General features: G+C 41.2%; 1 protein-coding gene across 1 annotated transcript in view; it reads right to left on the bottom strand.

Annotated features, from left to right (window-relative positions):
- Positions 1-20,866, bottom strand: part of DAW1 (dynein assembly factor with WD repeats 1) — a 37,820-nt gene extending 16,954 nt beyond the window's left edge. Inside the window, exons 1-6 of the mRNA XM_026491777.3 lie at positions 20,827-20,866; positions 13,255-13,327; positions 9,586-9,730; positions 8,155-8,213; positions 5,513-5,635; positions 1,829-1,928 (exon numbers count right to left, since the gene is read on the bottom strand). Of these exons, the coding sequence (XP_026347562.1) occupies positions 1,829-1,928; positions 5,513-5,635; positions 8,155-8,213; positions 9,586-9,730; positions 13,255-13,327; positions 20,827-20,866 (540 nt within the window). The remainder of the gene's footprint in view (positions 1-1,828; positions 1,929-5,512; positions 5,636-8,154; positions 8,214-9,585; positions 9,731-13,254; positions 13,328-20,826) is intronic.
- Between the last annotated feature and the right edge of the window lie 2,039 nt (positions 20,867-22,905).

Genomic DNA, 22,905 nt, shown 5'->3' with positions numbered 1-22,905 from the left:
ATATGAATCACTCCTATGGCTTTGCCAGCCTCCCGCACTCCAATCACACTCACCGTGTGACACGGCTTTGAACGGGTGCAGGTGCACAAGACATGGTGCCTTTACCCCAGGCAGCGGGGCAGCACCAGGCACCCTCGGCCGGCACCTCTGACCACGGGCAGCAGGCAGCTCCCCCCACCAGTGTGTTGACCTATTGTGCGCATGTCATCACGGGGGAAGGTTGGCAAGTGCCGCTCCGGCCACATGAAGCCCTCTGAGTCTGCAAGCACCCACCACTGTTGCACGCCTCCCCGGGCCTTGGCCAGTGCAGCTCCCGCTGCCCGGACAACGTGCTACCTCTCTGCACAGCCTTTCCTTAACACCCAACGCACCCCGCAGGGTGCGCCCCTCTATGACCGCACTAACCCTCCCAAACTGCTAGCACAGCTACAACAGCTACAACACGTGTCTGGACTTAGTTATTGATGCTTCTATTCCGTCCACTGAGCTACAGAATCCCTGCAGGACAAGAACCACGTGCGATTCTATTTGGTACGCCAAGCACACAGGCCAGGGCTTCACACACAGTCGATGTTTAGTAAATATTTATTGGATTGATGTTGTTGACTATGAAAAATGTCAAAGTCTTCCTCGGAACTATATATAAAGAGAACTTTCAAAATTCCAAGGGAGTACGAGAGTGAGGATAACGTCTTTCATACGACTTTGGACAAGTTACTTACTCTCTGCCTTGGCGTCTTCAACTGTAAAATGGGGAAAGATCTAGCTCTTAGGGTTGTGACGAGGTGCCACTAAGCTAATACATGTGAAGGGCTTATATATTAGCACAAAGTTGTCTTTTGTGCACATTGAGTGCCATTTAATGGGTCGGTTATAATTTTGCACTGCAGTATCCTCCAGTGTCTGGACAATATTAAACATAGCATGAGCCCTTATTGGATGAATACACATGAATCCAAAGGATAAATATAAATAAATTTTACTCCTAAAATAAGCAGGCTGTTTATTTTTAAAAGCTATCATTTGTCCCATGGGGTGCCAATTATCTCACTAATTGTTATAAAATGTAACACAGAATTGGCCAAGGGCAAGGTCTTCCCAATAGCAAAAGCTATTTAGAGTATCAAACTATTTATGCAAATTTTGGTTCTAATGATATCCAGAAAACGACCAGCCTAAATATTTCACATGATATAAAAAAGTTACTTTAAAAGCTATTTTAAGAATTTTATCAACCCTCTTCAAGTCAGTCCTTTAAAAGTAAGTCATTGAAAAAGAAAAAGTGAAGGTGGATATTATACTCAAATGTTTATCATATTACACATCTTCTTAATCAATGTAGGATATGGGTCTTTGACAACTGCAAGATATAAAAACTCAGTTTATAAATTACACGAATGCTTCCATATAAAATACATACAAACTAAAAATACTGGTTATAATTACAAAATTAATCATAAAGTTAGAACCACTACTTGTATAATGGACTACCAAAAAGAAATAACAATAATGTGTTGACGTAGGTCCATCGATTGCAACAAATGTACAGGTTTGGTGGGGGATGTTGATAATGGGACATGCTTGGGGCAGAGCAGGGAGTAAATGGGGAATCACTATACCTTGCACTCAGTTTTGCTATGAATCTAAAATTGCTCTAAAAAATAAAGTCTATTTAAAAAAGAGAGAAAGAGAAAAGGAGAAAGAAAGAAAGAAAGAAAGAAAGAAAGAAAGAAAGAAAGAAAGAAAGAAAGAAAGAAAGAAAAGGAAGAAAAGGAAGAAAGGAAGGAAGAAGAAAAACATAAAAATAGAATGAAATAAATATACTCACTATTTCTGCTGTATGACCCCTAAAGGTATGGTAACATTTTCCCGTTTCCACACTCCATAGCTTACAAGTCTTATCGAAGGACCCAGTGGCAATTTTGTCACTAAGATTAAAAAAAAAAAAAATGTGGACTTTGGAAACAAATTCAAGCACAGTATATGATACACTGAATTAAGACAACAGATATTAATGCCTGGGTCTACCACTCAGGACTTTACTTTGTTTTTAAAACAATAGCAAACTGACATTTGTTTCAGTGGACAACAAAATTAAGGTCTAATTTTTCAATTGTATCAGTTTTAGTGTTTAATTTAAATATTTTACATTAAAAGCATACATTTATGCCTGGGATTACAATAAGTTTTTAAATTAGCACATTGAATATGGCACAAAATTTAGTTTAGAAAATTCTTACCAAATGGAAATGAATAATGTATGAGTTGCAGGGACATAGAAAAATTCTATTAGCAGGTCTACTGACAAGGATAATGTTGAATTTAAAAGAAGAGGAATGAAAAGATATAAATCCAATTTACCATATGGCTACATAAGGTTTTGAGAACTTAGTGTCTTCTTGGAAAAATAATGCCAATATTACTCTAACTGTAAGGTCTGTGAACAAGAGGAAAGGTCTAGAGTGGAAATATGGTAAAGACCAGTCCCTTTCAAACAAGAGGCTTCCCATATATACTGTGGGTCAGGGTCACTGTCAACACTCGATAGGTAAGAGTAGGTTGGCCTGTTTAACCTTTGATCATGGAACTAAATCTTTTCCTTTACCACTGACCCCCTTTTATAGCAAGTCATCAATTACAGTTCGAGTTCATTGTTCAAAAGCGTGAGGGGTCTTAAGACCCAAAATACATTTCCTAAAGCAAATTCTATGTGCTTGGCACAGCTGCAGAATTTATATTTTCTCCAAAGTAACACTGATGCTCTGCATCTCTCCTTTGTTCTCAGGCCACCCACGGTGTTTCTGTGGTCTCTGATACTAAAGGGAGTGGGGTCCTTTCTGTCCATGTTCCAGGGGCAGTTTGTTCTGGAGAATACCCACCCACCCTCCTAGAGCTTCCTAACACTCAAGGCTGGTTGTCAACTCAGAGTCTACACTGGCTCTCTCTCCATCCAGTCTAGGCATTCCTCATCAGCTGCTGATGTCCGCCAACCTCTGCTCAGACATGCCGAGAGCCCTGTGTGCTATCTATGCCTTCTCTCCCATCCCTCCTGCCCCTCAAACATACTGTCTCAAGTTGCTGCTGTTTCTCGATTAATTCCTGTTCTATCATACACTGCTCTTTATATCCATATGCCACCACATGATAAAAGATAATACTGATTACATATTTTTTTAGAATTACTTTATTGAATCAAAGCTTACTCCTGACCTAATGTATAGAACACATAAACACTAAATTGGCTGAAGTTCATCTCTCTCCCCCGCCCCCCACCCCGCCTTTTCTCTATTTCTCCCTCTTCTCTCTCTCTTTCTCTCTCTCACTCACACATATTCCCTCTCATTCTTTTGTGGCTACCTTGAACTCATTCTGCTGAAAACCCAATGCCCCAAAATGCCATAGAAAATGCTGCTTTAATCCATACATAAATCATCAGACTATGTAATTGGACGAGTTCTTCATCGGGGGTCTTGGTAGAATCCAATAGAAGGGCCACAAGATGAAGCGTTCGTTCTTTACCTCTCTATCCTCAAAAAACTTTGCTCTCAGATAGGCATGCAAAAGTATCATATCTTTTAAGTAGACTTTATAGGATGTACTATTATAAAGAATATACTTTTAAAGTCCTTTAAATAACATTGCAATTAAAGTAGAAATTATGCTAGAAGTAAAACATTATCATTTATAATTTCAATAAAATCTTTCTCTCCCACAGGTTGGTGCAACAAGGTATTATAAAATTATCATTGTCTACCATGTAAAACTGCACACATCACAGTTAAGTTTTCGGTAACGCAATTGGAGTATTTAATCATTTTAATGTACCAATTAAGTCTGACTGTACCATCACAATTACTGCGTTTTAAAAGTGTGTTACGTTTTAAAGAGATGTAATGACATTACCAACCTACATATTGAATTTTTAATATTTATGGTATAAAATTTTGACTCTAACTGCATCAAATTTCTATAAAAATTCCCTTTATAGCACCTGCCACTATCCCACACTGCTTTCATCATCTCCTGAATCTATCACTTTCTCTGCCTCCAACTAATCTCCTTGCCTCCTGTTTCATCCCACTCGAAACCCCCTGGCTCCTTGTCTCTGCCGGAGCAGCCCTCCGAAAATAGCACTTTCATTGAGTCCCTCCTTTGTTCACAAAGCGTTCATCACAACTCGGCCCTCCAGAACGGAGTTCGAACTCACAGAAGGCTCTGATCTCGCTCACGTTGTTTCTCACCGGGAAAGGTCCACTAGAGAGCCGGGGGCGCTGAGCAATCCAGACGAAGTCCCACCTAACCTCCGGAACGACAGGGTGCCCTCACCCAGGACGTCCCCCCTTCCCTCTGTCTTCTACCTTCCACGCTTCTTCGTGAGCCTCCACCAGGAGAAATCACGTGGATCTTTCTCCTCTTAACTTTGAAACCATTTGCTGTTTTGTTCTAGTCATCAAAACACCTATATTTATTGAAACAGCTTGGCGAATGGAAAAAGTCAAAGTGAACCATCAAGAAAAAAGACACACATTAAAATTTTTTACTCAAATATGCAAGGTCAAGGCCTTTTCTTTGGCTAACCAGAGCTCATTCTTTGTCTTCCAGAAATCATATCCAACCTCTACAACTTCCAATTTTTTTCTTAAAAATGGAATGAGAACATGAACATACTTGCAGAACCATCTGAATACAAAGGTTTTCTAAATGTTTCAATGTTTTCTCTAATTTTTACATTGATCACATCTACAACTTCATTTACTAGTAATTTTTTTGAAGATTTGCCTTATCTATGTTTTCACAAAAAAACACCTTTTTTTCATACTCATATTTCATTAGTTTAAGCAATACTCAATTAAATTCCATAATTACAGTTGAAAGCACAGCCAATATAATCAGCCTGATGGACAACCACAACTAACTCTTGGTAGGTTTATGCCTAACCAGTGGGACTAGAAGTGGGGCATACCAGTGGTATGCTGGGCATAACCAGCCACTGGGACTAGAAGTGGCCCAGTTGCTACAAGCATTCAGGGAGCAGAAGGATAGCTAGAGAACTAACTTAATCTGTTGAATCATTTAACTACAGGTTGGTTGAAAAATGAGATTATACTTCGTACCATTATGTAGCATGTTACTATACACATTTTTTTCCTGCTCGAGACTGTAAATGAACTTCTAAATGAGGTAAACCACATTATGTGGGTATACCACAGTCCCTCCCAAGTGAAGGGACTCAGCTCTGCTTGAACTTGGACTCTCGCTCTCCTCTTTAGTACTGTGTGATCCTGGGAAGGGGACTTGAACTTTATGTACTTCATATGAGAACAGTAATATCTGTCCCAAAACTCCTTTAAGCATTGGAGAATGTTTTTAGAAGGCTTCCGAAGCACACATCAGGCACTTGACAAATGTTAAGTTCTCTTTTTCCTTTCCTCCCCCAATAAATGGAGGGAGACAAGAATAAACAAATTAATGGATTAATAAAGAATAAGCGAATGAGTGCATGTCTCTGTACCCATACGGATTGTTGAATGCTATGGCATAGACCACATTCCTGTGACCTTCCAGGGTGTGAAGCTCCTCTCCAGATGCGGTGTCCCAGACTTTACACGTCCGATCATAGCTCCCTGTGATAAAGCTAACACAAGGAATAGACGTGAATCACAAAGTGACAATAGCAATGCGTTAATAAAGACCTCATTTTTTTTTTTTTACCTGCAAGACTGTAAGCCCATTTATCTTGCTTTTTACAATGGAATTTGTGGATATAAAACAGTTAAATTGGAAACAATATCTAAATCCTTTGATTAGAAATTTTCCAATTTATCCTTAACCCAAAAAGTAGTCACTAAATAAAGTAATACTGCCAATATTAATTCTTATGATATAAATAATTAATAATTAAAGCATTGATCAGTAATATTTGCTGAAACTCTATCATATCTCGAAAAACAGCATCATTCTTCCCATTGGTCAGACCATAAAATCTTAACACCATCTTTGATTCCTCTCTTTCCCTCACATCCCACACACAATCTATTAGTAAATTCTGCTAGCCCAATCTCAAAACACACCCCTGGGGTGCCACTTCTCACCACGCTCCATTGCCTCCATCTCTTGCCTCAACAAATGAAACCATCTTCTAATGGGTCTTGGCTCACACAAGGTCCTTACAGATCTATTTTCCACACTGAAACTGGAGTAAATTTTTTTTTTAACATTCTTTAGATGGCTTCCTAGCAATCTAGAGAAAGATCCAAACTTCTGCTCATGGCCCACAAGGCCAGCAGCACTGGCCGTCTCTGGGACTTCAGCTTTGCCCCAAAGCACACCCTGAGCCACCACACTGACCTCTTTGCTAGTCTCTGAAGAACTCGTTTTTGTTTTTCCTTTTAATACATGCTAGTTCTTCCGCCCATCTGGTTTATCCCCATCGTCCCCAGGACCTGGAACATGACTGGCACACTAGTAAGTGGAACATTTGCTTAAGATTCACAATCCTCTTACGTGACTATCCTACTACAGGAATAATTAGTATGTTGGCCTCTTAAATTTTAAAGAAAAATAATAGTATCTTAGTTATTCCTTAAATATTCCATTCGGAAAGATACTTCCTCAACACAGAAAAAAAATGCACAAAATTAGATAGCCAGTCTCTATGTCAAGTGGTAATGATAAAAGTTGAACACAAATCCTGAAATCAAAACTCAAATAAATGAAAGCGTTGACAAGGCAGTGTATCTTTGATTCTTCTCTTCTCTTGGCATTTCCTCTGAGCTTCCTCAGGGATGTAAACTGGCACAGTCGTGATGGAAAACAGGATGGTGGTTCCAAAAAAAATTTAAAAATAGAACTACCATATGATCCAGCAATCTCACTTCTGGGTACATATCCAAAAAACGAAATCAGAATCTCACAGAGCTCTCTGCACTCCCGTGTTCTTTGGAGCACTGATCACAGCAGCCAAGATATGGAAACAACATACATGTCCATCAAGGAATGAATGGAATATTAGTCACCCGTGAGAAAGAAGAAAATGCTGCCATTTGCAACAACGTGGATGAACTTGGAGGAGACTACGCTAAGTGAAATAAGCCAGACACAGAAAGACAAATATTGTCTGATCTCACTTGTATGTGGAATCTAAAAAAAAAAAAGTCAAATTCATAGAAGCAGAGAGTAGAACAGTAGTCACCAGGGGCAGGGGGAGAAATGGAGAGACGTTGGTCAAAGAGTATAACGTTGCAGTTATGTGGGATGAGTAAGTCTAGAGATGCGATGTGCAGGCATGATGACTGTAGTTAATAATACCGAACTAAATACTGGAAATATGCTGAAAGAATACATTTCAAGTGCTTTCTTCACACAAAAAAGTGGTAACTGTGAGGAGATAATATGTAACAATTACTTTACTGTGTATACGTATGTCAAATCATGTCACCTTAAATATATACAAGTTTAATTTAAAAAAAGGAATTTTTACTCCATTGTTAAAAATTAGAAATAAAGAATAGAAATGGAAATAGAGAGATAAAGAGGCGGAGCGCAGAGGATTCTCAGGTCAGAGAAACCGCTCTGTGTGATACCTTAATGGCGGATCCCGGTCATTACACATTCATCAACCCCTAGATTGTACGGAAGCAAGAGTAACCCCTAATGTAAGCTATGAACTTTGAGTGACAATGATGTGTTTGTCAATGTAGGGCCATCAACTTTAAGAAATGCACAACTCTTTGGGGGAAGAAGACAAAGAGGGAATCTGACAGTGTTGGGGGGGAGGCCAGGTGTACATGGCAAATCTCTGTACCTTCTGCTCAATTTTGCTATAAACCTAAAACCACTATAAAAAATAAAGTCAAATAAATTTTCTAATAAATGTCTTTCATTTAAAATTTTTAAAATTTTAGGGGCACCCCAGGTGGTTTAGTCGGTTAAGTGCCTGCCTTCAGCTCAGGTCATGATCCCGGAGTCCTGGGACTGGTCCCTGCACCCAGCTCCCCTTTCCAGGGAGAGTCTGCTTCTCCCTCTCCTTCTGCCCCTCCCCACCCCTGCCCTGCTCATGCTCTCTCTCTCTCTCTCACTCTCTCAAATAAATAAATAAAATCTTTAAATAAATTAAAATTTTAAATTTTAAATAAATAAATTTGAGAATCTTACCAAGAGCCCGATTTATTAAGTGCAACATTAGTCAATGGCAGTATATGTGCTCTGAGAACCTTCAATGAAAGAAAACACAATTTGTTTTAAACTGAAAAAAATTAAGTTTAACTCATTAATTTTAACTTCAAACTAATGAAGACATTCAAGTGTGTCTTAATTATAAATAAATGGACAATAGTCACTATCTGAACAAATGAGAAAAAAATACATTGTGCCTTCAACCATTAAGACCAATAATACATTTGATAGTTACAAATAATTGCAAAAACATAAATGGATCTGTGTTTTCCATGAATTTGCTTTTAAGATAAATTACTGCTATTAAATAAGATATCAAATAACACTAATTTATAATATTTTCTTTTAAATACTGCACATGGTTTTGTACATATGCATGAATAGTATCCTAGAGCTCCTGTAGAGTCAGAATATGTCTTATTTTATTTATCTTACAATTTCTACATTGTCAAGCACATAGTGGATGCTTAATATTTATCAAATGAACATACGTAAACTGGATAGTCTGTTTATAGATAGAGTGATTGGCTAAGCTGGGGCAGTCCCTGTTATGTCTACTGTGGGAGTATAATTATTAATAGTGTCCCCTTTCACTATCAAAAATACTCCCTTTGGAGGATAAATTACAAGGTCATGGGAATTATGGAGCTCATATTTTAAGTTAAATAGTGCCACCTTCTGGAAAAAAAGAGATATTACAAGAAAATTTCTTCATCGTTGAATAATACATTGAAGGAATGACTACAAAAGATCGAATATTTTGTATCAAATAGAATATGTCAAGTATATAAATAATTATTACCTTTTCTTATAATTTTATTTAAATCATTAGAAGAAAACCAGTGTATTATGAAACAAGACTAAACTATTAAATATGGTTAAATAATTAACAAAAACTGTTTCTGAATAAGTGACTATATTTGTTATACTTTTACTTTAATCAGCAAAAACTATACAGAAAAATAGGTGTATTTACACTGCATTAAAATTATTACAGAAGTCATATCAATAAATAATTTGCTGAAATATAATTTAGTTCACCTGGAAGCAGAAAATATTAAGTATCGATGTACTGTGAAATACAACTTCTTAATATTACTCCAACTGAAAAAAATAATTTTTCAATAAATTGAGACTACCTTAATGGTCATCCCTTAAATTTAACATTGTGAAGAAGAGCCAAACTTACTACAAATCATTCTTTAACTTCTCAAGAAATGAATGTTTGAATTTCACAGTCAGTAAATAAGCAAACACTTGCTGAGACTTAGTCTCTGCAAATATATGCGGGAAAGAGGGAAGGAGAAAATATCATCTGTATTTTGTCTCAGATTGATAGGATACCAAGTATCTCACTGAAGTTCTTCTAGTTAGTTTAAAAAAAAAACCACACACACACACACACATTACCTTAAAAAGATAAAATTTGTGGTTGCTGTGCTGTCTGAGTTTATCTTGTAATCTCTGTATTAAAAGCTTTACTTGGTCTGATCGTGAAGCTGTGATTAGAGGCTCTGCTTTCTGTATCTCTTCCACCAAGGCACTGACATCGGTGCTGAAATTCATACACACACAAAAAAGTTACTTTTTTCTATGTCGAAATTTGCATACAGACGCATTGCATGAAGACTTGCATTGCATTATGAAGCACATTTGTAAAATGTCAAAACACCATCAGCTTTACTAAGAAAATACAAATCAATAAAGAAATTGAGACCGTGGCTCAGTTTCTTCAGAATGCCTCGTCATGAACCAAGACTTCTCCCATGGAAGATGTGCAAGGATTCAGATTTGCTCCCCTGAGAAGGCCAAGTGCATACTGGTTCTGAACGTGAGCTCTTTTATTTTCTTCCTCTTTCATCTCTTTCATGAACATATACAGAACGTTCCCAGTACCACTATACTTTTTATCTTACATACGCTCTCTTGTTTAATCCTGTAACAACCCACTGATTTAATGCTTTTATCATAATTACTTCAGAGATGAAGAAACTGAAGTTTGCAAAGGTGAAGTTTTATTTTTTAGGGAAAGAGAAAGTACCTAACCAAAAATGGACATTCAAAGAACAATGATGATTAATATTTCATATGGACGATCACATCGTCTTCTCCTAAAAAAATAAATCTCTTCTGAAAAGTACAGAGTCAAGGTTTCCCCCAGTATTCAACTAATCTGTAGCAATGCTGGTCAGTTTTGCTAGTCCAGAATAATGACTGTTCAAGACAGAGAATAACGTCTATAAACTAAAAGGCAGCCAACACAGGGTCATTTCGCAAACCATGTTGCAAACATGTACCAAGGATGCACTGCCCGTCCCATCCCTTCAGGAACAGACTCATGGCCCTGCAGCGAGGGGGTTGCCGAGGCAGCCGACAGCCTCCAGCAGCAGCTCCTTCAGGACCCACCTCAGCACCGGAGCGCGGGGCACGTCCTCCTCCAGCAGCCCTCAGCCCGGGGCTGAACAGGTGCACAATGCAAGGGCCTGGCCATTCCAGCCCCGAGACGGACTCTCGCCAGGAGCTCTATCGGGAGCTCCCCTGTGGCCCAGCAGAGGCTTGTCGCATCTGCATCTTCATGGTCAATAGCTCCTCATGCCGGACTCTGCTTTGCGCCCTGTCACAGATGTCACTTCTCAATAACCTGTCACCCACCTACCTCTCCTCTCTCTGTCTGAACAGCTGCTTCCCAGAAATGCACACTCTGATAAGCAAGCCTCTCCTCTTCAGAAATAAACAGTTCCTGAGCCCCAGGCTGGGGGAAGCACTGAGCTAGAAGACTCCGCGTCCCACTAACATTTACCTTATTGTTGCTTAGGCACCAGGAGGGTGAGAGATACAGTCCCAGCTCTCAAGAAATACGATCTATTGGAATAGGAATGGATATTTAGAACAGAAATGAACCAGAGACAGTTTGGAATGATGACTTTGATAAATTCCAAGAGCGTCAGTTGTAGAAGGACTTACAGTTTCCTAAGACTTAAAAAGATGATAATGCCTCTTGGAAAGGTTTCCAACCATTGTTATAAATCAAAACAGATTGCCCAGCAAGATCTAAATCCACCAGCTATTTAATCTGTACGTCCCAGCCCTGTGGTATTCTAATTGCTCTTTTCCAATACGGTAACTCCAGTATGTCCCATATCATGCAAATGTTTCTATGTGCAGAATTTTTCCAGATTCTTGTGCACAAACAAAAGTAAGATCCATGCGTTATTTTTTTTTTACTTGACATTTATAAACTACATAGTATGACTATATCTTAAGGATCCACACTTTTTAAAATATTAAATCTGTGTTTTTCTGCATCTCTAGCTGGAAGATATTCTCTCATATAAACATTCATCTGTGCCACTCATACGATGTTCTGTCTGGTATAAGTCATTTCTCAAACTAGACAACACATTCTCTGAGGTGGGGGTTAAGATTTTCTGTAGCCTCTCATCGACTCTAACCGAGAGCTCTGCGTGTCGAAGGTGCGAAAAACATCATTACGGACTCGACACATGAACGTCTAACAAAGGAACTTTCTCCATGCTGGCATCTTCAGTAATACGTGCCAGTTACAAAAACAACTGACAACGCTGACTTGATCCTAGACCTCGTCTTCACTGAAAATAAATAATACAATGACTTGTAGATGAAATCCAATGCCACTTTCTTTACCATTGTTTATTCTTTGATTAAAAAATAAACAATTGAGTACCTTCTTTTTTTAAAAGATTTTATTTATTTGAGAGAGAGAGAGCATGGGGGGGAGGAGGGTGAGAGGGAGAAGCAGACTCCCCGCTGAGCAGGGAGCCCCACACAGGACGTCCCAGGATCACGACCTGAGCTGAAGGCAGTCGCTCAATCAACTGAGCCACCCAGGTGCCCCAACTGAGTACCTTCTCTGTGTGGTCACTTGCAACAAGAAGAGGATTCAACCTTAACCACCACCATCCGAGCCACACTCTGTCCTCACCCTCAGACAAGCTCCAGACCTCTCGAGTGGCTGCAGCTCTGACGAGCCAGGAGGCTGTTGAGACTCATTCTAAAACTCGAGAGTGGCTCGTCTACTGTTTAACTGTGGTTATGTGAGAGGTCCCTTTGCTGTCAGTCTCTGCTCCCCTTCCCCCTAATCACGACAAAGGAGAAGGACAGTCACAATGGAAAGTCACTTATTTTGTTGGGTCAACAGCCCTGAAACACATATTGTAGTATTTTTGTTCAATTTTAAAACTTTCTTCCACTCAAAATACCTTTACCTTATCTGAAAATGGGCTTCTGCAGACTAATCTGATTCTGTCTCTGGAAGTGGAGCTTTGCCTAGGGTTTCTTTATTTAATTTAATTTTATTTTTTTCAGTTTTGCATAGGATTTCCTAAAGGGAATGAATTCTGGGCAGTACGATCTCACAAGAGGATTTCCTAACTCTGCCCCGTGACAATTAATGAGGAGGATGGAATGCAGTCAGCCCCATGAGGTGTTTATCTGCCAGGAAAGTAACAGGCTCAGTAGAATTCTTAAAACTCCAATAACCAGCATTCCTCAAAAATGTGAAGGTCATCAAAAAGTAGAAGTCTGAGAGCCCGTCTTCGCCACAAGGAGACGGAGGAGACTTGACAATGAACTGTAATGTGGGATCTTGGAAGAGGAAAAGATAATAGGCAAAAAACAAGGAAAATTAATAAGATACGGTCTTTCGTTAGTAAGAACGTTTCAGTACTGGTTCATTACTTAGGACCAATGTACCACACTAATCTATGATGTTAATAATAGGGGATGCAGGGCATGGAGCATGGGGAACTCCTTCTTCACAACTTTCTAGAACTATTCTAAAGTAAAAGATTAAAAACAACAACAGGTCTATTTAGGACGAAAAAAGGGCAGACTGATGATCCTTTTCCCATCTCCTCCTCACCCAGCAAGACACTTAAGCGGAACTCACTGAAGCAAGCAGGAGATAAGACAGCACAGAACGTTGTTCTAGCAACGTATCGTCTGAGTTCATGCAGCTCATCCACACGTCACCTTGTGTCAGCGTTTTCCAGTAAAAAATCCGGATATGAAACCCAGGTTGCATTGCGCAGCTAATTTTACCTGGAACTGAGGTTGAGCAAATCTATCGATTTGGTCTTCAATTCTCCACTCTTTTCATATTCCAACATAATTCCTATAAAAATAAGCAAACGTTATAAAACACTTAGGATGATAACCAATGTCAAAAGCTAATCCACTTTGCCATAATTTTTTTATTTCTGTTTCTTAATTTTTTTTAATTTCTCGGCATAAAACGTAGGCAGTGGTGTCTGATTCTAAAACAAGATTGTGTGAATTCACTTTCCCCTAGTCCTTCCTCTAAATACAGCTACATACCCTTGAAGTTATTCAACAAGCAAGGCTAAAATAATTGAAGGTTGGGTAGAGGGTAGACTGACTAGAGGCCTCAGGACTTGAGCAATGACAGTGTATTGAGTTCCCTGGGTTTTCTTTTTACCTCCCATATACCCCGAAACTGGAAACCAGAGCAACTTGCAGTCTGGAACCACCAAAAAGCATAGACAACAAAAACCAAGCAACAGCAAAGCTTGCTCTCTGTGGCCAAAGGACCAGACAAAGGAAAGTCAGACAAAGAACTAATGGAACCCTAAGCCCTGCTCCACAACTGGGGCTCCTTAGGCAGTCTGATTCCCCAGTGGAAGGAAGCCGTGGGCTGTCCCAGTCCCCCGCAAAACTGGGCCCCAGCAGTACTCTGATCTGCTTGCAGCAGCCCTGCAACAAAGCCGCAGACCTCTTCAGCACCCTCAGCTAAGGCCCCCAGGGGCCATCTAATCTGTCCACAGCAGCCACAGGGAAGTCCCAGGATCACTCAGACACCATTCCACACCCAAGTTATTGTGGGCAGCCTCATCCACCTGCAAAAGGGGCAGCAGTGAAGTCCTGGGATATCGCGGACCCCACTTCACAACCAGGCACCGAAGCAGTATCTTCCTGCCTTTCAGCCAGTGGTGTCACCAGGCCTAGAGTCATGTTCCGTACATGCCCCTCCCCCAGAAGGTCACTCACCAGAGCAGGCATACTGAGAAGATGGAGACAAAGGAAGAAAAATGATAGACCACTGAGTTCCAGGCATGTGGATATCTCGCCTGTACCTCAAACAAGTCCAGGATCTTCCCCTTGATCCTGTTTCTCCTACAGAGCTTGTTTCCCAGTGTCAGACATCACCACTCATTCAACTGCACAGCTACAATCTCGGGAGGAATTCATCTCAACCCAGTCATGTCGTGTGACACGGCCTTGGCACAACCTAAGTAGGTAAACCCAAGCAGCCGTTAGGTAACAAAGTGTAACGTTTTAGAACCAAAAAATCATTCCATCCACTTTTAATCACCAGGACACCAGGACACAGCAGGCAAATAACTGTAACTAAAAGGCTAGTTCGGTATAGTTTTATTTTGGTTCTTTTCCCCAAGAAGTGATCCTTTCATATCAAAGACTTTAAACCACACTCTAGTCTAAAAAGAAAACTTACAAAGAAAAAAAAGCAAGGATCCGTGGAGAGCCAACCACTGTAAGTACTGTTATTCCCTTAGAGTACAAATTGGCTTCTTGTTCCACATTAACCTTTTCAATAAAATATGTAAAAATCTTTTTAAAAACCTATTTAGATGCCACATGTTCTAGAAAGGATTTAAGAGGGCTTAGAAAAAGTAAATAGAATACAAAAAGCTATGATCGGAAGTAGATAAGAATTAAATACATTGACAAGGGAAGATTCAAGTAAAGGAAAGATCACTTCTATGATTGCATTGAACACCTAAATATAAAATTAACAAGAAATGTGCAAGGCCTAGCTGTACTATGGGACGAAAAAGAAAATTGTGGTAAATGGAGACACACATTTCTAGATGAGAAAATGTAATATTATAAACATGTCAAATCAATCTATGAATTGAAGTTATTATAGTTAGTTTATTTTTTGGAATTTGAAAATTCACCATATATTATAACAAACTGTAAAGCAATAAAATGTGACTTAAGTTTTAAAAATAAACTGACAGTAGGGGCGCCTGGGTGGCTCAGTCGTTGAGCGTCTACCTTCGGCTCAGGGAGTGATCCCAGCGTTCTGGGATCGAGCCCCACATCAGGCTCCTCTACTGGAAGCCTGCTTCTTCCTCTCCCACTCCCCCTGCTTGTGTTCCCTCTCTCGCTGGCTGTCTCTATCTCTGTCAAATGAATAAATAAAATCTTTTAAAAATAAATTAATTAAATAAAATAAAAATAAAAATAAACTGACAGTAGTATTTTAAATTAATGGGGAAAAATAAATTATCCAATAAATAATGATGTAATAATCAGTTGGATTTTGGAAAAATTCATAATATTGGATTTCTACCACACAATATACAAAAATATATTCTAGGTTGATTAGAGATTTTAATATTAAAATATAAAATGGTCAAAATAATAGAACATATTTACATCTTAGTGTAAGTACATGTTGTGAAACTCAACGCCTAAAAACAAAAATTGATGCATTTGTCTGAAATAAATTTGAAGCTTCTAAAAAGGAGAAGTTAGCACAGACTTAAAGACAAATGATAATCAGCAAAAAAAAAAAAAAGTTCAACTGTAAGTACAAAGCTCAAAGAACTTAATATAAAGAAGTCTAAAAAATGATTTTCAAAAAGAAAATGGACAAAAGGCAGGAATAGTCAATTTACAAACAGAGAGGGACAATGGTCAATAAACAGACCAAAATAAAATGTTCCGAACTCCACTAAAAGAAAAACAAAACACGGGGCGCCTGGGTGGCACAGCGGTTAAGTGTCTGCCTTCGGCTCAGGGCGTGATCCCCGCGTTGTGGGATCGAGCCCCACATCAGGCTCCTCTGCTATGAGCCTGCTTCTTCCTCTCCCACTCCCCCTGCTTGTGTTCCCTCTCTCGCTGGCTGTCTCTATCTCTGTCTAATAAATAAATAAAATCTTTAAAAAAAAAAGAAAAAAGAAAAACAAAACACAACAAGGATATAATTTTGACTCATCAGAATAGCAAAGATGGCAGAGACTGATAATATTAAATATTAGCAAGGTTGAGGAAATAGGCATCCTCAGTGTTGGCAGACATGCAGGTGGCTCCTTTCCAGGAGCCATCACACCTTCAGTGGGTTGAGCATGATCTTAGCTGTCCTTTTATGTATTTTTCAGAATTTTTTAAAAAAGTAAATATTACTTTTATGATAGAAAAAAGTAAGAGAAAAAGTAGAAGGTGGAGGCAAAGGAAGAAAAATGATAGAGATTAACATTATTAACATGTAAACTCCCAAAGATCAAGACCAAGATCCCCATAAGGTTATTCAAACACTCAAATGACATACAAAGTTTCTATCAGCTTAAGGTATCGCCATCATTAAGGACTGCTTCTTTCCTGTCCTATAATTTTACGTATTTTGCATTATATAAAAGAGTACGCAATACGTACTATTTATTCCTGAAGAAAATAGGCATTCGATAAATAGTTGAGTAAATAAATGATGTGTAAACAATGAGTAAATTATATCATCCTAATCTGTAACTCAGAGGAAGGTGGGAAAGAATTAGCACTTGACAGCCCACATATCATAATCTAATATCCCAAGGAAATGCGCTAAATAACTTAAGTGAATTCACCAAATTCTGTGCTCTTTTTTCATAACTACCTTGTTTCTTATAAAACAAAAAACGTTAGAAGTCTTTAAGATGACTACCAAAAATTAGTTGGGTTACTATACAAATGGATCTAGAAAACAAAGTACAAAATCTGAAACCTGTGCGTTGGACTGTTCCATTGTTACAAACATCAAGGTCCAATGCTTCCCCTTCCCATGAGCACCGAGCTGCAGTATGAGGCAGAGGCGGGGTCATGCACACGGAAGACCAGAAGCAGAAAATAGACAACGAGGCTCCCAGGAGCACATGCTGTTCTTCACTGACTCTTTCCCACAGTATCTTAATGTTCTCCATCTGCCCCGGTTGTGAATTTTTGTGCAGTAGGTATGATTCCCAAAAACACTTAAGTAAGAAGTTGCTTCCCCCCCCCCACCCCAAATTCTGCAATGTACTATAAGGCTAAGCTTCAAAAGATGTGAGTGTTCCTTACTCTGATCACATTCAACCAACAGAGACCTTTAAAGTGCTCAAAATATTAACTAGTCTAATTAATGTTTATTTCACTCCTTCTCATGGCCCAAAAACCTAGAGGCTACACATGAGAAGTAAAAGACAAAGACTGTCATGCCTGAGTCAGTTGAAAAGCATGTATGCAACACCCACTCTGCACGAAGCGAAGAGCTTATGAATTAATGAATGAGATAAAAAGAGAATGTCCATGGTTGATTGACCATATTACTGCCATGTACCTTTAGGAGGGAGAGGGACAATTCCATGGATGCCAACAGTGGAATGCTCCTTACCTATATGCTACTCAAAAGAAAGGAGGAGGACTGAAATCTGGGGATTAAGAGATTAAACAAAACTTCAGAAGGGATAAAGGCAACACAAGAATGATTCAGTGGTGAGTGATTTTTTTCCTACTTGATAATGTTATTTTGACACCCACCTGCTATTCAGTGGTACCTTGGAAACTTCCATATAATGTATGGTTCACCAAAGACTGGAATTCAGAAATTAAGCGTCTAACATGCTAAGTGATATGACTTCATTATAAGATAAACATTAAGGCAAGTGTTAAGTCTAAAGCCTTATGGAACGAGAGGTTGCCGCTGGAACCCTGGGCTTTCAGAGCTGGAGCAAATCTTACAGATCATCTGTCTGACCTATTCCAATTTCAGGAGGAGCTCTGGGCATTCTACTTAACACACATCATCTCATTAAACTCATTCATTTATTCCACAAATATCTGAGTGCCTCCTTATTGACCAGTCTGTCTACTCTAAGTGCTAAAGACAGGGTAGTAAACAAAATAGACCAAGTCCAGAACTTCATGACGCTTTTATTCTAAGTGGGGGTGACTAAGCGAAATAAGTAAGTAAAATTGTGGTACGTTGAACTGAGGTAGTGCTAGGAAAAAACAAAGCAGCAGAGAATGCTATGAAATATCTTGAGGAGAAGTTGGAAATTGTAGAAATTCTAGAAAGGGAGGCTTGACTTTACTCGCTTTACTTACCTTTAAGTACAGAGCCAGAAAACGTGAGAATGCTGGCTATGCAGATGTCCAGGGAAGATTCTTCCAGGCGAAAAGAGTAGCAAGTGCAGAGACCCTGAGCGGAGGCATGCCCAGCCCATCCAAGCAAAACCAAGAACAGCAGTGTGGCCGGAGGGGAAGCAGGGTGAAGCACCCTGTAGGGCCTTGGAGATGAGGGCCTTGGAGATCATGGCCCTTTTGTTTTAAGTGAAATGAAAAGCCCCTGGAGAGCTCAAGCGTAAGAGTGACGTGATCAGATTTACGTTCTCGCAGTCATCCTGCTGCCATGTTGAAAATATACAGAAGGGGAACAAGGGTGGAAGCTCCAGCAATAGAAATCATGGTAGCCACTGCTGTGGGGGTGAAACTGCTGAATCCTGTGAGCTGGCAGGATCTGTTACTGGACCCAATGTGGTGTATGCAAGATGGGAGAAAAGGATGAGTCCAAGGTTCGGGCTTGGGCAAGTGAAAGAATGGAGCTGCTGTTGACTGAGACGAGAGACCATAGGATGCCCCGTATGAGACGCCCATTGCATATCCAAATGAACAATCAGGCGGGCCATGAGGTACTCGGGGCTACTCCCTCGGGTTTTTAAACCTGGAGAATGGATGAGATCACCTAACCGATGAGGATAGAGAAGTCCAAGGACAGAGCTCGGGGACACTCCAATATCGAAGATCAGAAGGAAGAGAAGCCAACAAGATGGATGAAGAAGGAGTGACCATGAAGCAGGATTAAAAAACAGTGCATCCTGGGAGCCAAAGGACAGAGCAGTGAAATCCATCAAACGCTGCTGTCAGGTCAGGAGAGGAAGGCTAGAGAGGCAGCCAGTGGATTGAGTGATGTTGAAGGTCATTGAGGATCTTGAAGAGTGCAGTTTCAGTGGAGCCATGAGGGTGAAAACAGGAGTGAGTCCAAGACAGAAGAGAGAAGAGAAATGGGGACACTGTTCTTCCAAGGAGGTTTGCTCTGAAGGGAAAGAGATAAATGGGAGAGTAGCTTCAAAGGGTCAGTAGATGGGCAAGATGGGGGTTAATATCACCATGTGACCTGATGATTGAAACGCCGTGATGGATTGAAACAAAATGTGTATACGGTGAGAGCCAGTTATTATGATCCCAGAGCTCATCTTCCTAACCTACACTGCATAGCAAAGGGATGAATGAAAGCCAGTCATTCACATATCAGTCTATTTATGGGAACCAGCACCAACCTACACCAAGCACAGCCAAAGTAAAGTTGTGAATGCTTCGAGAGAACAAGCTATTTACAATTTTCTATGTGCTACGTCTCACATCTAGAGCCTTTCATGCTATTTTAACTGTAATTCTAAGAGGGAGGAAATGCGTTATAATTTTACTACAAATGTTAACTTCACATTGATGAGAGTTGCTGCCAGGCCTTCCCTTGCAGGGAGGCCCAGACTTCTCATCCTGCAAGGATACTTGGTCATCTACTGCTTTGTGGCAAGTTGTGCAGACTTTTATATTTTATATTCTTCTTATTTTTATTTATTTTTCTTGAAGATTTTTAAAATTTATTTACTTGAGAGACAGAGAGAGCACAAGCAGGGGGAGCAGCAGGCAGAGGGAGAGATAGAAGCAGGCTCCTCGCTGAGCAGGGAGCCCCAGGTGGGGCTCCATCCCAGGACCCTGGGATCACGACCTGAGCCCAAGGCAGACACTTAACCGACTGAGCCACCCAGGCGCCCCTGTTCTTCTTATTTTTAAAGTGAGTTCTAAATTGGAACCAAGAGTTCCGTCCTTATTTCTGTACCTAATGAGCTGGGCGACCAGTGGGCTTCACTCATTCTTCAAAGGGGACCCTGTCCTCACCTATGAAACGAGACAACTAGACAAGTTTACCCCACTCTAAAACCGCAGCGTTCTGTGGGCGTATTTTGAAATTCCTGAACTCATTGGAATCAAGGACTGTGACCTTCAAGCTTAGAGCCCGGGGCACAGAGCGCCTGGTGGCAGGCCCTCAATAAAGGGTGGGTCAACTGATATGCGTGGTCTGGAATGCGGACACTCAATTAATATGCTTTGTTGCATATGCATTTTCCTTTTCATACTCAACACATCTTGACGTTATCATTCTGTTATGTTTAAAATAAAAAGCAGTGTGGTCCTTGTCCTTCCGGAAACCAATCTCTTGGGACATCACCAATCACCACCTCTCCCTTCCCATCTGCCACATCCCTAACTAGTCAGAAAAGCATTATAACTCAGCAACTTCAACGTTTAAAGAATTCCTAAAAAAAAAATCACTTTGAATGTTTCGAGCAACAGTGTCCAGCAACCAAAGAAGCGAGGGCCCATGTTGGGAAGCACCCAGCTTCCTGCCCCCCACTGGATCACCCACTAGGGGACCCCCCCCCCCGCCCCGCCCACTCCGCACCTCGAGTCCCCGTACCCTCCTCCGTCCCGGAGCCTCCCAGGACCAGAGCCAAGAACCCCACGGCAGGACGGACGAGGCCCGGCCGGTACCTGGCGGGTAATACCGGAGCAGGAGGCTCTTGAGCTTCATTTTCTCCTTCCCAGACCCCTGGTCAACGCTCTTCGTAGCCATGGAAACGGCCAAACAGCAGTGGGGCTTCGGCGCGCATGCGCGGGCTTCCACGGCGCGGAGCCGGGCGTGCAGGCTTGGCAGGGGCGGTCTGCGGCGGGGGCGACCCCGGGCGGGACGGGGGGGGGGGGGGGGGCGTCGGTCCGGCGAGGCGTGCCCAGGGAGCGCGCCCTGCCCCTGCTGGCGTCCGCACCGGCCTGCTTGGTCCCAGGGGCGGACGGGGACTCCAGGGCGCGTCGCCGAAGAGAGCGCGGCCACCCCCACTCCCGCCACCCGAATCTGCCCGGTCGGTGCCTGGGCTGGGCAGGGACGGGGGGGCCCTCGCGTCCCTAAGTTGGGGTGACCTCCCAAGGGGCGAGGCGCGGCCGGGGAGCGCGAGGTGCGGGCCGCGCGTACTGTGGCCCTGGAGTTCCCAAGGAGGAGGGGCGGGAGAAAAAAACCCTCCGGGTTACCATTCCGGCCTCTCCCTGTGCCCGGTCCCTGTCCCTGTCCCCACAAAAGAATTAGGACCACAACGTCAGAGGCTGTGCAGTAGCTGAGCTTGCCGGATACACCTGTAGCCATAGAGACTAACAGAGGCTTGAGTTGTGCACCATTTCTTCCCGCCCCTCTCATGGATGAGACAACCTAGAGTCAGAACAAGTGAGAACCCCCCCAGCTAGCCCCCCAGCTAGGGAGCCACGAGGCGGGATGGGAAGGCAGGTGTGTCAGAAGCCTGTCACCTGGAGCCCACACGGTACTGTGCGCCCAGGGTTGAAGGCTTTCCCGAGCTTTTTGTGGCCTGTTCTGTTTCTTGCCAGAATCAATTCTTTGCCTGTCAAGTCCAGTTCCCACGAGGAAGACTGGCCGGGAAGAATCCGTGGGGCCAGACTGTCCATTTACTTTAAGGAATTTGGCCTAAATTCCTAAGTCGGAATTTCCCCAAAGGTAAACACTTCCTGTGTTGTCTTCGCAACTGTGGGCCACCTCTCGTCGCCTCCATGCCCCCATAAGGAAAAGTTTTCCTTAAGTTCTTACCATTTCTCCAAATCGACTCACTTATTTTACTTCACGTTTTTAAATGCAAACTTGAAAGAAAACTGTTGTTAATCTTGTATATTGGAATATTACCCAATTTTCAATGAGAAGCAGCAGGTAACTATAAAAATAAATGTGATTTTTTAAATGCTATGGAATGACCGTATGCTATTGCTTACCAGAGACTAAGAACCAAAGGCTTTACCTTTCTTTAAAAAAAAAAAAAAAAAAAAAAAAATGACAGAAAAATCATCAACTATTTGACATTTTCAAGACAGCCCAGCTGTCTTGAAAGTAGAAAGAAAGCTGAACCTTTCTACTTTATGTGCTCAGAAGGTTGGAGAGATCACTGAAATGGGAGAGCCTTTGCTACTTACTATGTGATACAATTAAGCCTAATACAAATGGGAAGCACATAAAAATCATAGCATCCCACACTTGGGAAACAGAAAGATGAAATCTAAGATTCTTTCTAGCTCAAAGTTTCCCCGAAACATTAAGCCTCTGGAAAAGGTTTAAGTAGGGAAAGGCTAAGAGGTCATCTGTAGAAACAAGGAAGACTTGGGGCACCTGGGTGTCTCAGTCAGTTAAGCGCTGGACTCTTGGTTTCCGCTCAGGTCATGATCTCAGGGTCATGGGATGGAGCCCCACCTTGGGCTCCTGCTCCGCGTGAAGTTGGCTTGAGATTCTCCCTCCCTCCCTTTGTCCCTCCCCCAGCTCCCTCACTCTCTCTCAAATAAAATAAATAAAATCTTAAAAAAAATAAATAAGGAAGTCTTTAACAGATTTTGTTCACCCATTTATTGTTTATGCTTGTGACATTTTAAGCGAAGACTTCGGAAAAATAGTAATTTTACAATGGAGAAATCTGGTAGACACCATTTACTGTGGGATCGAAGCTAACATCCCAAACGTAGGGACAAACTGACATTCCTACCTCCTATTACAGGGCAATGACGAGGACACAGCAATTCTCTGGAATT

Source organism: Ursus arctos, unplaced genomic scaffold (genome assembly GCF_023065955.2).
Source record: "Ursus arctos isolate Adak ecotype North America unplaced genomic scaffold, UrsArc2.0 scaffold_1, whole genome shotgun sequence".
In the NCBI taxonomy this organism is placed as follows: Eukaryota; Metazoa; Chordata; class Mammalia; order Carnivora; family Ursidae; genus Ursus; species Ursus arctos.
This window is presented reverse-complemented; position numbering and strand designations above follow the sequence as displayed.